Source organism: Bactrocera latifrons, unplaced genomic scaffold, assembly GCF_001853355.1.
Source record: "Bactrocera latifrons isolate USDA-ARS-PBARC rearing strain unplaced genomic scaffold, ASM185335v1 scaffold_191, whole genome shotgun sequence".
Classification (NCBI taxonomy): Eukaryota; Metazoa; Arthropoda; class Insecta; order Diptera; family Tephritidae; genus Bactrocera; species Bactrocera latifrons.
In genome coordinates, this window is record NW_017535419.1 from 417,813 (window position 1) to 432,256 (window position 14,444).

General features: G+C 37.2%; 1 protein-coding gene across 1 annotated transcript in view; it reads right to left on the reverse strand.

Moving 5' to 3' along the window:
• LOC108967587 (muscle-specific homeobox protein tinman-like) overlaps positions 1–14,156 on the reverse strand; it is a 64,961-nt gene extending 50,805 nt beyond the window's left edge. The window contains exon 1 of the mRNA XM_018931108.1: positions 12,727–14,156. Within this exon, the coding sequence (XP_018786653.1) occupies positions 12,727–13,741 (1,015 nt within the window). The 5' untranslated portion in view covers positions 13,742–14,156. The remainder of the gene's footprint in view (positions 1–12,726) is intronic.
• Between the last annotated feature and the right edge of the window lie 288 nt (positions 14,157–14,444).

The following is a 14,444-nucleotide window of genomic DNA, read 5'->3' on the forward strand; positions in this document are numbered from 1 at the left end:
GGACCAAAAACCATATCTCAGGAAATACTCGATCGATTTCAATGAAATTCGGTATATAATATTTTCTTAACACCCTGATGACATGTACCAATGGATGAAATCGGTTCACAACCACGCCTGAAATCTCGATTATCACTTTATCATGCGAGAGCATAAAATGTTCGGTGACACCCGAAGTTAGCCCTTCCTTACTCGTTTTTTTTTATATTCGTTTTTTGTTGTCTCATGAATTTGTTTCGAAGGGAAAGATGATCATTAAGGAGTTATATTTGGTKGTATCCGGAATTTTGGATGAACAATTCATTGATTTTACACGATAATAATGCACCATCGCATCGATTCACGATTGTGACCGTATCTAAACAAAATGTATTCACAAGATTTGGCTACTTGTCATTTTTTCTTGTTCCCCAAACTGAAATTGCTGCGGAACATGTTTACAGTCGATCGAAGAGATAAAACCAAAATCACTGAAGGTGCTGAAGGTCATCCCAAAAAGTGCTTATGAAAAGTTTTTCGAGGACAAACTCACCGATGAAAGCCAATATTCCCTTTTATGCTACAAAAATTGTATCTGTTAAGGGTGCTATCATAAGCTTCGGTGCTGTCGAAGTCAACGACTTTCATCTTTTAACTAAGAACTAAAGGCTTTCATTGTATTATACAAGTAATTTATGTAGATAAATCTTGACCGAAGTTGCCGTGTATTTCATAGTTTCCTTGTCGGGCACTATTATTGTGTCACTGACTGTATATATGCATGCCAATTGAACTGGCATATATGCTAGGTTTTGTCAATAATTACACCTGAGTTTACTTTTGATGTACATAATGTGCTTCCTTGTTGTTGCTATTGCTTTTGATTGCGTAATTATATTATATTGAATTGAAAGGCTTTTATTGTGCCGAATTTAATAGTTCTGACGCACGACAAGCTGGGTTGCCTAGTTTAACATAGTACGTTTTCCTATACTTTAAACAATTTCTAAAAAGTAAACAAACCAGCCAGTCGCCTCTGTTGAAGTTTGAAGGTATTCCGTTTACAGTAAATTTATTTTTGGCAAGTGCGTAAATCACTCGTTGGCTTGTAGGCCACTTCGGGTCTGACCGCTACTTTGCCGTGTCCGTTTGTGTAATATTTGACCGGAGCTATGCCAGCGGTAGCTTTCCGTTGCGTTGGGATGTCCATTTACACATCAATCTTTTTATGTGGCACTGCCCTCATTTGGTGGGTCTTCCCTTCTGCGTTGCTGTTGTTTTTTACATCTTCACTTTTCATTTTTTTTGGTATTTTTTTTGAAATTTCATTTTACTACCATTCAATGCGTACGCAAGTGCTAATTTTCGACTACTAAATGCGTTTTTAAATGCGCCTCTTTATGCCGTCTTTATGACCCCACGTTCGCCACTCGTCTGCCACCAGTGTCCAGCGCGGCACGTTTTGAAGTGATGCGAAATGTGTGAGGCGCGTGATTAATGCGTCACATAAACGCAACCTCGCAMCGACTTTGCGACTTTGCCGACCGCCGTCGAGTAGGCGAACACAAATACGCAAATCGATGCAAATATGCGAGAGTGGAGGTGGGGTTAGTTTGGGTGTGTTTTTGGTTGGCGGAGTGTCGGAGGTGTCGCATGCAAGCACCTGAGTATGCAATGCCGTTATAAAATTTGTATGTGTATATATGCAAGCGTAGATAGGTATATGCTTTTGGATATGTGCATAAGTTGTAGTTTGAAGCAATTGTGTTCTTCGAGAGCAAATTCACTCAATTGAAGACGTGAAAATCGTATTGAATTTAGCTAAACAAACAATTCGTCTATTCTTCATCGCCGATTTCGGCGAAATAATATGCACTGCATGCCACTTTCTAACAACAACACTATGTATAATTCTCGAAAAAATTTTGAAGAATGGCCATGATCATGTATCTACAAGTTTATTATATACAATTCTGCCAAATTAACTCAACACCTGAGGGACTTAAGTTAGTGCAATAAATTATTTTTTATTTGCTGATTTCTTCATATACACATACTGATATATATCTAAGTCTGTATTTCGTATCGCCGTCTGGTTATATTTAGCAGTGCTGATAAAGTCATTACCATTCTAAAGGCTTTGTTGAAGCAAGAATTTAGTAGTCAAAATTTACAATATAACACAAATCTGTATATTATGCATTTATAGAGCTGCAAAAATAGCTGGTGTTCTATAAAATAATATAATAAATGAAAATGTGGCTCTTAACACTTCAATTTTTCGACAATTGGCTTGTGGAACAAAGAAGGTCACTGCCCTTACGAACCACCAAAAATTCCAAAAGTTAATTACAATTACTTCTTTGGTTGTTTGTTGCAAGATCGAAGCAGTTAAACGGAATTTTAGTGTTTCAGCGATTAACCGGCGTGCTTTAGAAAATTATATTTTTTATTGATTACCAGCTATATTCAGATGAGATTAGATTCAAACCCCATTTTTGTAACAAAAGCCAATAAGGATCCCCCCAACTAAGAAGGTCGTTTCTCTCCGAAACTTTAGTTTCAAAGGTGTTTGTACCACAATTTGCTACAAACTAAATCTTCTTCTTTTTTATTGGCGTACACWCCGCTTAYGCGGTTAGGGCGAAGTTTACAACAACACGCCTATCGTTACTCCTGTTCGCTATTTGATGCCAATTGGAGATTCGAGGTGTGGCCAAGTCCATCTCCACCTTGTTTTTTCAATAAAGTGGAGGTCTCCCTCTWCCTCTGCTTTCCTTGGTGGGTACTGCGTCGAGCACTATCACAGCCGGAATGTTTTCAACTAGATAATCTATCCAGCCTAGTCGCTATTCCATGTCAACGTCGTCGTATATCTGGTACAGCTCATCGTTTCATCCACTGCGTATTCGACGTTAAAAATGCGCAAAAGTTCGTAAATCTTCCGCTGACCCTTTCTCTCGAAAACTGGTAACGTCGCCTCATCAGATATTGTCATCGTCTATGCCTTTGCACCTGACAGGACTGAGATGATGAGTGCCTTGTAAAATATGGTCTTTTTTCGTCGAGGGAGAATTTTGCTTCTCAATTTTCCATTCAGTCTGCAGAAGCACCTTCTGGCAAGAATTACATATTCTCCGTTSGATTTCAAGGCAGGYGTTGTTATTKGTGTTAATGCTGSTTCTAAGATAAACRAAATTATCTACAACTTCGAAGTTATTACTGTAAACAGTGACATGGGAGAAAAGTCGCAAATAAGTTTGTTTGATGACAGGAGATATTTCGTCTTTCCCTTGTTTACTACCAGACCTATTTGTTTCGCTTCTTTGTCGAACCTGGAGAAAGCAGAACTTACTGAGCTGTTGTTTATGTCAACGATATCAATATCATCGGCGTACGCCAGCAGCTGTACACTCTTATAGAAGAAGCTCGAAACATTTTCTCCAGGAGTAGATTGGAGAAGAAGAAAAAAAAAAAACAATTTTTTAAGTATTGTATCTCACAGACCTGTGTAAAACTTCATGAAGATCGGTTGAGTAATCTCGAAACAATCCGACCGACTTCAAAAACAGTTTCGAGAAAACGCGTTTAAAGATGGCGAACTTCGCCTCGAGCGCACAAGTTCTCAATACTGTATTTCTGAAACTATTACTCCGGTCAACTTGAAAATTTGGGACAATTTTCTAGAGGTGTTTGTAGAATTTAATAAACTAATTAAAAAAAATCGATTTTTTGGAAGCCCGCAAACCCATGTAATCCCTTTTAGTTAGTACCCTTTACCGTTTCAAAGCATATTGCAGTTATAAATAAGCTATGGTACACATATATTCATATAGCCATAAGCAAATTAAAAGTACATTAAAGCCAATTGTAAACAAAAGTTGCATGTACTAAAATATAAATTGTTTTTGGTCTATCAACTAGCTTGCTCAGTGGTAAATGACGCAAAATTTGTTAAAACCTACAGCAAAATGAACAACAAAATTAAGTATTTGCATTATTTTGTATAATAATTCATATACGTCGCATTTATGGTATGTACTATATARAGTCGCCAGTAGTACAGAATACGTGAATATTTACCAAATTTATTGAAAATCAAGTTGAAATATGTACTTGAGTCAAAAAATGTTYTAAATAAATCTTGAATACCTCGATTATCGACCATCTTCTTTTACAAAAAAGTAACGGTTAATTTCAATCCCAGCAGTGTAACCCTTAAAATTCCCCACAGGCCACTCGCTCATTTTTCCCACACACGACCACACAACAACTTACTATTTGCACTCGTACAATGAACGCTTCGCAGATTGAGCTGAGCGTCCATTTAATTTATGAGTCTAGCTTTGTGCTTTGCAGCGACAAACAATGTATGCGTCCCTAATTACGATTTAATTACAACGTCTATTCACTTAATGGCCTCCTCCACACTTTTGCTGCTAGTTGAACTGTTTGTGGCAAACGACGACGCAGAGAGTTGGAGCAATGTTTCCGCTGAGATTTACATGCTTGGCGTCACACCAACACTGCCGCCATCCATCAACCAGGTGAACGCATACAGAGTGCCAAGCAAATATGTATTTACATGTATATATGTACATATGTAGGTAGGTATCTCTATGGCGGCTTCTACTAAAAACAGTTGCGATTATACGCACTGATAAAGAGAGAGTGTGTGCACGAGTGCATTATTTAAGAGCTTTGCGATAATTACTACATAGGGAGAGAATAATAATACTAATAATAATGCACAAACTAGCGCGGTTTAATAAATTGCTGAAAAAGTATGCAAACAATTGTAGAAACGCGTATTAAATTGAAACGGTAACTCATTAAATAGAAAACGAGCACATTTATGGAAATTCACAATGTAATTAACAGCGACACCATTTGGATTTTTTCTAAAAAAAAAAAATATTTTTTTATGAAAGAAAAAAAAATATCCCCTTGAAAGATTTATATGTGAGTGTGCCGGCATTCATAGATAATTTTGTACATATATATACATACATACATATGTATTTGCTCATCATATTATATGTATATACGAGTACAACTGGAGACCTCAAATATTTAGCTCCTCTATTTAGTCATAGGTAAACTAACATTAAACCGTTAATTTAGTGTCTATTGCGTTACTTGTAAATTAAATATTTATTTTTGTATAACATCGTGCGTGGCTGAGACACATGCATGTACTTTCATATATAAATTTTTATTATATTTATATACTTTTGCCAGTTCAAATATGAATATGCATGTGTGTTAGGCAATTATGCGTTTCTATTTTGTTGCATTTACGTTGCTGTTGTGGTCGGCAGTAAAAGTTTTGCAATTGCATCCACTTTTGCCATGGTATGACATTAAATATAGCGTGACTAATTCATTTGCATAAATTACCTACGACGAATGGCTCGTTATTAACAAGGCTCTAGTATTAATAAGCGCTCTAAGGTACATATATATGTATGCATATATGTGAGTACGAATGTATGTATGTGGTCTATATGCGTATGCATTTAAGCATTTATTTATTYACGCATATTTATATACTTAACATATGAACATTCTATTTTGAAAGACAGTGTTCTATATATTCGATCGGAGGGAAACTGTATAAAAGTATATAAGTATAARCGTCCGTTTCTAATATTATATTATAGAAGAACTGAAAAGTAAATTTCTAAGGGGTTACATGGTTTTACGGGTTTCAAAAAATCRATTTTTTTATTACCTTATTAAAATCTACATTATCTCTAGAATATTGYCCTAACTAAAGTTGATCCGACTAATAGTTTCGGAGATACTGCCTTGAGAAATTGCGCGCTCGAGGCTAGCTGGGCTAAGTGCGCCTTTAAACGCGCCTTTAAACTCGTTTTTCTCGAAACTGTTTTTGAAGTCGATTGGTAAGATTTCTCGAGAACTGCTAAACCGAGCTTCTTCTAATTTTATACAGGTTCTTGAGAAAAACTTCTTAAAGACTTGGACTATGGTTTTTTCGAAAATTTCGCAAAAATTTCACTGATATTTTCATTTGTTTTTAAAAATGTTTGCSAAAACTCAAATTTTCAGTTTTTCTCCTTCTTCCAAGTTCTTAAGATAAGATTTGAACCAAAACACGTATTTTTTRGCTTTAGACTTTCTATAAGGATCCTGCCAATAGGCGAGTATCCTTTCTTCGAGGGGTCACCGAAAATGGCGAGTTTAAAGTAWTTTTTYTWAAAATTTCAGAATTTTTAGTTTTAATAGWGTAGGCTGTTTTCTACCCAACAAAACCCATGTACAAGTAAGGTAATCACTTACTTATTCTTTCATATATTCTTATTTTTTATATTCGTATGTCCATATGCATAATAAACAAGTTCTTAATTTTCACGCCATATATCTACTTAAGATTCTTGCCTCAGGGCAAATGCAATATATTGTATTTTAACGCTTCAAAGCTTTTTATTATGAGAGATTTCGTTGGGCCTTTGCCAATTATGCAACAGCAAAAACAAGCTACAAGTAACTGCACAGTTGAAAGAATATGCACATTTAAATATCCACATAGATATATATATATTAATATATATATATATATATATGTATATATAAATATAAGCACATCTGCCTTTTTAGCTAATATTAAAAAAGGTTCTAAAATCGCTTACGTGCTACTTTACGATGCATGTTTAAATAAATTAGCATCATTTTAAATGGATGCACTCACAATTCRCTTTATATATAAATAGSTTTTYATGACTAACTTTGCARAATAATATTTAATTGCAAATATGCTTTGTATATGCAAATATTATTTTCTCAATACTTCTCACATATATTTATTAAAAACTTATGTGAAATCAATATTGAATAATAGTATTATTTTTCTTGCTATAAAAAATTTATTTAAATGTGTTGACAGCAGTTGAGAACGCTTACAACTCGGTTGTATATACCAGTTTTAAAATCAATATTTTATAATAAACATAATTCTAAATAACTGCTTATTGCCTTCCAATATTATTACGCGCATACTTCTAATTACTAGTAACACAGATCTTAAGAGGAGCGTCGCTATTTACTACTTAATGGAAATCTAATTATATTTATATTAGTCATGGTTTAGCTGAGCTACTTCATAGTCATAAGTTTGTAAGTAATTTGAAGTGAAGTCGACTAGTTTCAGCTTTAGAAACTACTTTGCAACTAATATGAAATATAAGTCCAACAAGTCAGTCGACTATATTTGTCAYACACATACATTTTCCTTAATGAAAAGCTAGGACTGAAATTAAATAGTTCACTAAAGAATCTTATTATACTATCTGATCAAATTTGACCCGGACAGCTGCCTTTTAAAGGCGATATTATATATTGGTATTAAAATAAGTGAAAATGTATTTTTTTTTTTGACAGTCCGGGTCATATTTGATCATACGATACTTGGAAATTACAATACGATTAATTGTAATTACCGTATTGCTGTTTAGTTGATAGTTACGCTTTGGAACTTCACTGTCATCAGTGAAATTCTTGCGATTATTACAACATACTCAATGCAACAATGTTCTTTTGTGACCACAACATTGTACTGCTGCAAGCTTTGTGTTGAACAATTCATCATATGAGCCAGAAAAGTTGGCTCTATGTATATATATTGACCGTTGATTGTAGATAATATACGTGAATATGTTTTTAAGCAACTGTCTAATGATGCGAATTTGCAATAAAGAATTTTCTGCTTGGCTAATCGTGTGCTTTAGCAGTTTTCCTTATCTGCAACTTCCCGTCGAAGCAAATTATAACTGCATTATATAACTCTACAAGTATATCTATATTTAAGTCTATATGTACACATATGTAAGCTAATGTGTTCCATTCTTCGCTGATGACTTCCTTTTGTTAAACGGATGGACTTTGCAACATGGRAGCAAGTACGTACAAAAATATTTTATAGAAAGAGCCGATTTATAACTGTAACTGTCCTCTGGTTTAGCGTCAGTAATGCAATTCTATTGCGGTCAAGCTGTAAGGTATGTTTTTAGTATATGTATGTATATATAATAATTATACTTGTGTAATAAAGGCAACAAATTGGCTTCATTTACAACGCTTAGTTGATAATTCTCAACAGGATAATTTAATTATTCATTGGACATTATATTATGTCACAGTGGGAACTAGATCAAGATATTGRTATACGAGGGCGGTCCAACAAATCTTTAGCCTTGTTCGACTCTACTATACAAAGAGACTGTTGTTGCTGTGTAGTACATTCTCCTAGACGTCTGTCAAGTTATTTTCCAATCCGACACTCAGTTTCTGTCGAATCGCTTGCGGAAGCGGGGAATGCGATATCAAGAATTGAAATTAAATAATGTTTTGACGGAAATTGATCTCGAAAACGGCTAATATCACGAGGAATGAGACGAATGTTCATGACTCATATTGGTAGACAATGGATTGAAGATGGGTGAGATAGTTAAGGCTGTAAACACCTCAAACATTTACTTGTATTATACCTGCATGAAACATTGAGAAAATAAGAGAAAAAAGTTACCCGCTGTAAGTTTTTGGAGTCTTCTTTTCATTCGTTTTTTCATTAGTTCCGTAAAAAAGAGTTTAGGCTTAATACTTACAAATAAGTTTAGCTACAAGTTATCAATTTTGTTAAAATGCGTTTTTTAATTCTACTTTGATGTGCAGAATGGGTCGCGAGGTGCGCTATAAATCTGTAGAGTAGAATACTAAAAAAAAAAACTTAAAAAAACAAAAGGAAAAAATAAAAGAAATTCTTCAATTGTTGCATTGCTCTGTTGAAAAAGTTTTTTCGTATTTCAATTTGAAGTCACAACGGAGAAACAGCGCAGGAAGCAAGTCACATCTCAAAAGTTGGATGACCTTTGATTCGTATCTAAAAAAACATTTTTTTTTTACATCAAAGGACTTCAAGAATACTCTGCCTGTATCAGTGTTCAGCCGGACATTCAGAATTGAAAAGAATTTGAAGGCACGGTCAGCTAAGAAAGTTCCACTTCTAAGCAAAAAAATACCATAAAAAGACTGTCTTTCGACAAGCGAAACATAATCCATCGAAATTGGATTAACCGCTGTAGTCTAATGAAACTAAAATAAAATTGTTTGGATCTGATTGTTTGGATCTATAAGTTAGACTCCCAAAAAGTGCTGCCTTCGAGCCTAACGAGTTAGTCCGATATTTCAGATAAAKACATGTATAGGTACTCTGTAGTTTTATGAAATAAAGTCTGCACCACTAAATKTTAATTAAATATTTATGTTAATAAGATGATTAAACGTATCCGGTGTTACTTAGTTTTAAGCGTTTTGTTTCCAATCCTTTTACTCCCTGTAACAAAGAATACTCTTATCTATGTTAGAACACAAGAACAAATAAATATTACTTTAGTTCATTACGAAATACTTGAGGACAACGAATGTAACCAGTTTGTTTTTAGAATAAAACAAAAACTACTTAAATATACACAAAGTATTATCTAAATATAGAAAGTTGAAAGCAAGTGGATCTACAAATTTAATTTTTATACTCTTAACGAAATTTGCAACACCCCGACGGAAACGTCGRAGACCCTGGRAAGTGTACTTAAAATTGATMAGTGGGACTCTCCATCTATATACATACATATAAGCGAACTAGTCACTCAGCTGTTGAGATATCAATACACGTTTGTTTCTCGCCAACAAGTTGTCCATTTGCCGAAACCGATATCGCATCTCTAGATATATGTACATATGTATGTTTATATGACAAACTGATCGATCAAAACCAAGYCCTTGTATGGAAAATCTTTTTATTTGACAATATATCTTCCTGAAGGTTCGAAGAGATCACTGTCCATAGCAATGCTAAAATCTTCTAACATATTGATCAGAATATAGCTATTATTCAAACTGACCTATCAAAATCAACATAAAGATTTGTTGGGTTTGGTTTATTAATTTATTAAAAAATTGTAGTTAATGTAAAATATCAGCACTTTTAAGTTTAAAATCCATTTGAAAACGATATCTGTTATATAACTCAGTATATTCTAACTTTCCGCTATCCTTATTTATATGTACATATGTACATATATCAGTTTACTCTACCTATCTACAGCTTTATGCCAACATACAAATCTATAACAATGCCCCAGATTAATCCATTACTCCCATAAAACCACAAAAAGGAAATGCAACTGTTTCAATAACAAAACAATAAGCACAASAAGCACGAACCAAAAGCGCTGGACTCGTAATATGGAAAAAAGATGCCGCGGCACCATGATCGATGATCAATTGTTGTCATTATGTCTTGATGAGATTCTGTTTAAAGCGTAAACACAGTAGTGAGGTCACTCGCCTGTGGTAGATTAATCAATTTTTACGATGAATCTCCACATCAGTGCGATGCTGCTGCTCATAACAACAACAGCAACAACAATAAAAACAACAACAAAGCAGCGAACACAGCTAAATCAGTGGCAACCGCAAAAAGGAAAACAATAAACGGCGGATAAAAATAAACATGAAGGTGAAATAAAAGCACTAATAACAGCAAAATCAATCCAATTCGTCGGCAAATGTCTATTTCAGGCATGCCACATTTCACTGTGGAACTCTCTACACGTTTGGTATGTATGCGTGTGTTTGCAGATTTGCATTCCACTTGGCGGCGGACGAGCGGCATTTTGATTGCAAATTTGATCGTTTTGGCGCATGCGTATCATTTTCACTCGCCGGCCAGATGTAACGAGCAAAGTGAAAACGGGCAGATCAGCGCATCAAACACACACATACATGCTTGCATATGCACACACACACCGTCAAAAACGATGTGGACCCAATTTCGTTATATATGCGCTTGATTTCTTGATTGACTCCGCGTTGTTGTTTTTGTTGCGGCAGCTAACTGCTAACCATACGGCATGGCTTTTCCACCACGTCGCGGTCGATGTTTTCTCGTTAAGCCCCGGAGACCTTGCCGTGATCGTGTGATCGTTCAGTGAAATCAGCTACTGTATTGCGCAGCACTTTCCGCAGTCAGAGCTGCTGTCGCCGCAGCTTTGCTCTGTGATAACATTCAGTTAAATTGGATTTACGCGGGGCACGTACGCACTAATCGGTGCTTCGTAATCAGGCGGCAGTGCCTCGCCAAGCCACTATCGGCGGTAAAGTAGACTGGGACACAGCAGAACAGATCAATTACAAATTACGCCGCGAGTAAGGAAAGCAAAATTTGTTGTTGGTGGTTTTGCTAGATTTCTCTTGATTTYTAACACCACCACCAGCTGATAGCGGCCAACGAGCCATCTTCAATTGTACAGATTATTATTATTACAGTGTTTAATCACGTGATTTGTAATGGCAACGCCGTTGGTTTGAGTTAAGTTCGCGTCGTCATCGGCGGTCGTCGTCAGCTTCCTGGCGTCATTTGCGTTACGCATGTACGAAAATCAATTTGAAATTGCGCTTCTTTTCATGGCTTCTTCCACGGCGTCCGCCAGCCAAGCCATATTGGCAAGCGTCTCATTCAGCTAGGCAACAAGCCTAAAGACTGGCGCCTCAAATCCGGTAACGAAACGCTTTTCTGCGCGTTTTAATGTTTTTCGGCTACTGGGATTGAATTTAGTGCTACCGTCTTTGCGGTCAATCCACTGCGCAGTTGTGGTTAAGCACGTTCAGTGAATTTTTTTTTTATAGTTTTAAATGACCAACCGATTGATTAATAAGTTGAGGAAATAATTGTGTCGAGTGAAGAYGATAATTGAACAGAACCAAATAGAATTTAGTGAAACCCAGCTTGTTTCGAGAGTATCCAAAACTCAAATAAATACGTTGAATATCATAAATAATCCTCAGCTAGTTAAGTTCATACTGGAGGGACACAGGTCTAAACTTTGATTATATAGAAACTTATGCAAATGATCCTTAGCTAGCCCAGCTCACATACTGAAAATCCTCAGGTCTCATATCTTTATTCTAGAGGGTTTACTCAGCTGGTCAAGTCCACGTATTGGAGAGACTCAGGTCTATTATCTTAATTCATTTAATACCTTGATTCTAAAGAACATAACTGACCCACCGATAGTCCAGTCCTTACTGGAGCGACTCTTTACTTTAGAGGAGCATTAATGACATTAAGCGAATTGTTTGGAGAGACACAGATCTAACACCTTTCTAGAGGAACATTAACGACACTAAGCAAATTGGGATGACTGCGTTTAATACCATTATTCTAAAGCTACATAACAGGCCCACGCCTAGTTTGGTCCGTATAGTAAAGACTCAGCTCAAATAGCTTTATTCTAAAGGAACATTAAAGACACTCAGCTAGTCCAATACTGAAGAGATTTGGGACTAATATGCGACGTGATGGAGAATATAATCATGTGAACAATATTCCTTTAACATCGAAGAGAGACGATGCGGTGACCGAAAATAATCTTGTGATGTTAAAAGTTTCATATTGCTTTTAACCGATCCCTATGAAGATAAATAACTGCTTAATTTTGATACCTACTTTTACATATCTATCCACCTCGACCACGTTATTTTGATAGCTGATACAAAATTCAGAAAAAAGAAAATATTGATGAAACCCGGGCAAACCTATCCAGTACTACAATTGCGTAAAGAAAGTACATAATGAGTTCATAAAATCATAATATAAGACTATTCTCCGAAGCATACTTTATACCTGAAACCAAACTATTTCTATTTTTAGGTTATTCAAACACTCACCTGTACCGTCATCAAAATTTTTGGTCGATAGTTGAAACAGAGCATCGAGTGGCGTATCACCAGCCGATTTCTGCGTTTTTTCACCAGCAGCAGCATTCTCGGCACTTTCATTGTTCGTTTTGCTCTCCACTTTATCATCACTACCATTCGACGACACACCGTCTGCGGTTRGCGCCGCGCTTAAGGTAGGCGAGCAGCAGTCACTACCCGCAGAGCTGGAATGCGAACGTTCCGAACCATCCTCAGAAGGTATTATCGAGGGATCCATACTCATCTGGCGTAAGAGTTGTGCCTGTGCTTGAAAGTGTTCCTGCAGCTGACGTTGATAGTCCCATGCCAGACGCTGTTCGTAGTGCAGCAACGCAGGCGGCAGAAAGGAGCGCAAAGGCATTGCGATTGCCGCGCCAGCACGCATTGCTTGCCAAGCATGCCCCGATGACTTGGGAAATGCGTGTGCATCGAGTAGCAATTGTGATGGTGGCATGACTAGTGGCGCCGGTACAGTGGGCGCCAGATGCTCGCCTACCACTTGAGCCGGTAGCAATGACGAAGGTGGCGCTGCTTGTGATCTCGGTATCATTGGTAAAATTGCGGGTTCCACAGCATTAGTGGGCTTACCAAGCGCCAATGGCGTTACCACGGGTGGCGGTGTTGGCGTACGCGAAACCGTGCTGTGCGGTGCTGGAGAACGCGCTGGTGCATCGCCTTTACCTAAAATATCGGCGATCGAAAAGCTTTTCATACGCTCAGCGCTCGATATGCGACGTTGTGGTGGCGCTGGCGCTTGATTTGCAGTTAATCCAACTCCATCATTGACAGCTAGCAGTGACCTCTGGTGGTTATGGAAGTCTGTAAGACGCGCGCGTTTTATATCAATTGGCCGAAAAGCGGTTAAACCGTTATGTTGTCTTAGATTATGCATGGCAGTAACCAGGGGTGGACTGGGCGAACCCACCGAAATCTCGGAAATCGCCGGACTGGCGGGGCGTGGTAGGGGACTGCCAGAACGCATCATGCTCAGCGGTAATTAGCACCAAACGAATGAGAACTCAATTTTGTAATCACTTTTTTCGCTCAACATAGCAAAATATCGCATACACAGCACGTGACTTTGTCTTTTCTCATTATAATTTCTTGTTTTTCTGCATCAATTAGTACAATACTTAAAAAACTCAGCGACCACTCATATGCAAAACAAATCGTATGTGGAGGGTGTGTGTGTAACAGTATATAATTGCACTGGTTTCAATAATGTGAACAACACTGTCATTTCGTTGACGACATTAACGGCGTGGCGGCGGGTGCGCCTCAGTGTGTCAGCGCTTGATTCGCGATATATCCGGCGCGTAAAAACGGTTTGCAGAAATGCGTCGGCAAAACGACAAACGCCAAAACGAACGAACACATCAGCGTTGTGGATATATACTTGCACCGTGACGCGGACTGAAACAGAAAAATGGCCTGTTGGGCAGCCTGTCCTGCAGCGTCGCTCAGCATAAGCTTGCAGGCGCGATGCACGGCAGTAACTCGTCAAACGAGCTGTGAAGCCGAATGGAAGGGTGCGCGAGAGAAAGAGAGAGAGAGAGAGCGCTGTGCGCTCCCAGTCAATTGCAAATAAAAAGTTAAAAATGCCGCAGAAATAGCAAAATAATAACAGAAAAATAGCAATTTGGCAGCTGGTTTGAGCAGCTATTGCCTTTGTTGTTGTTATGCATATT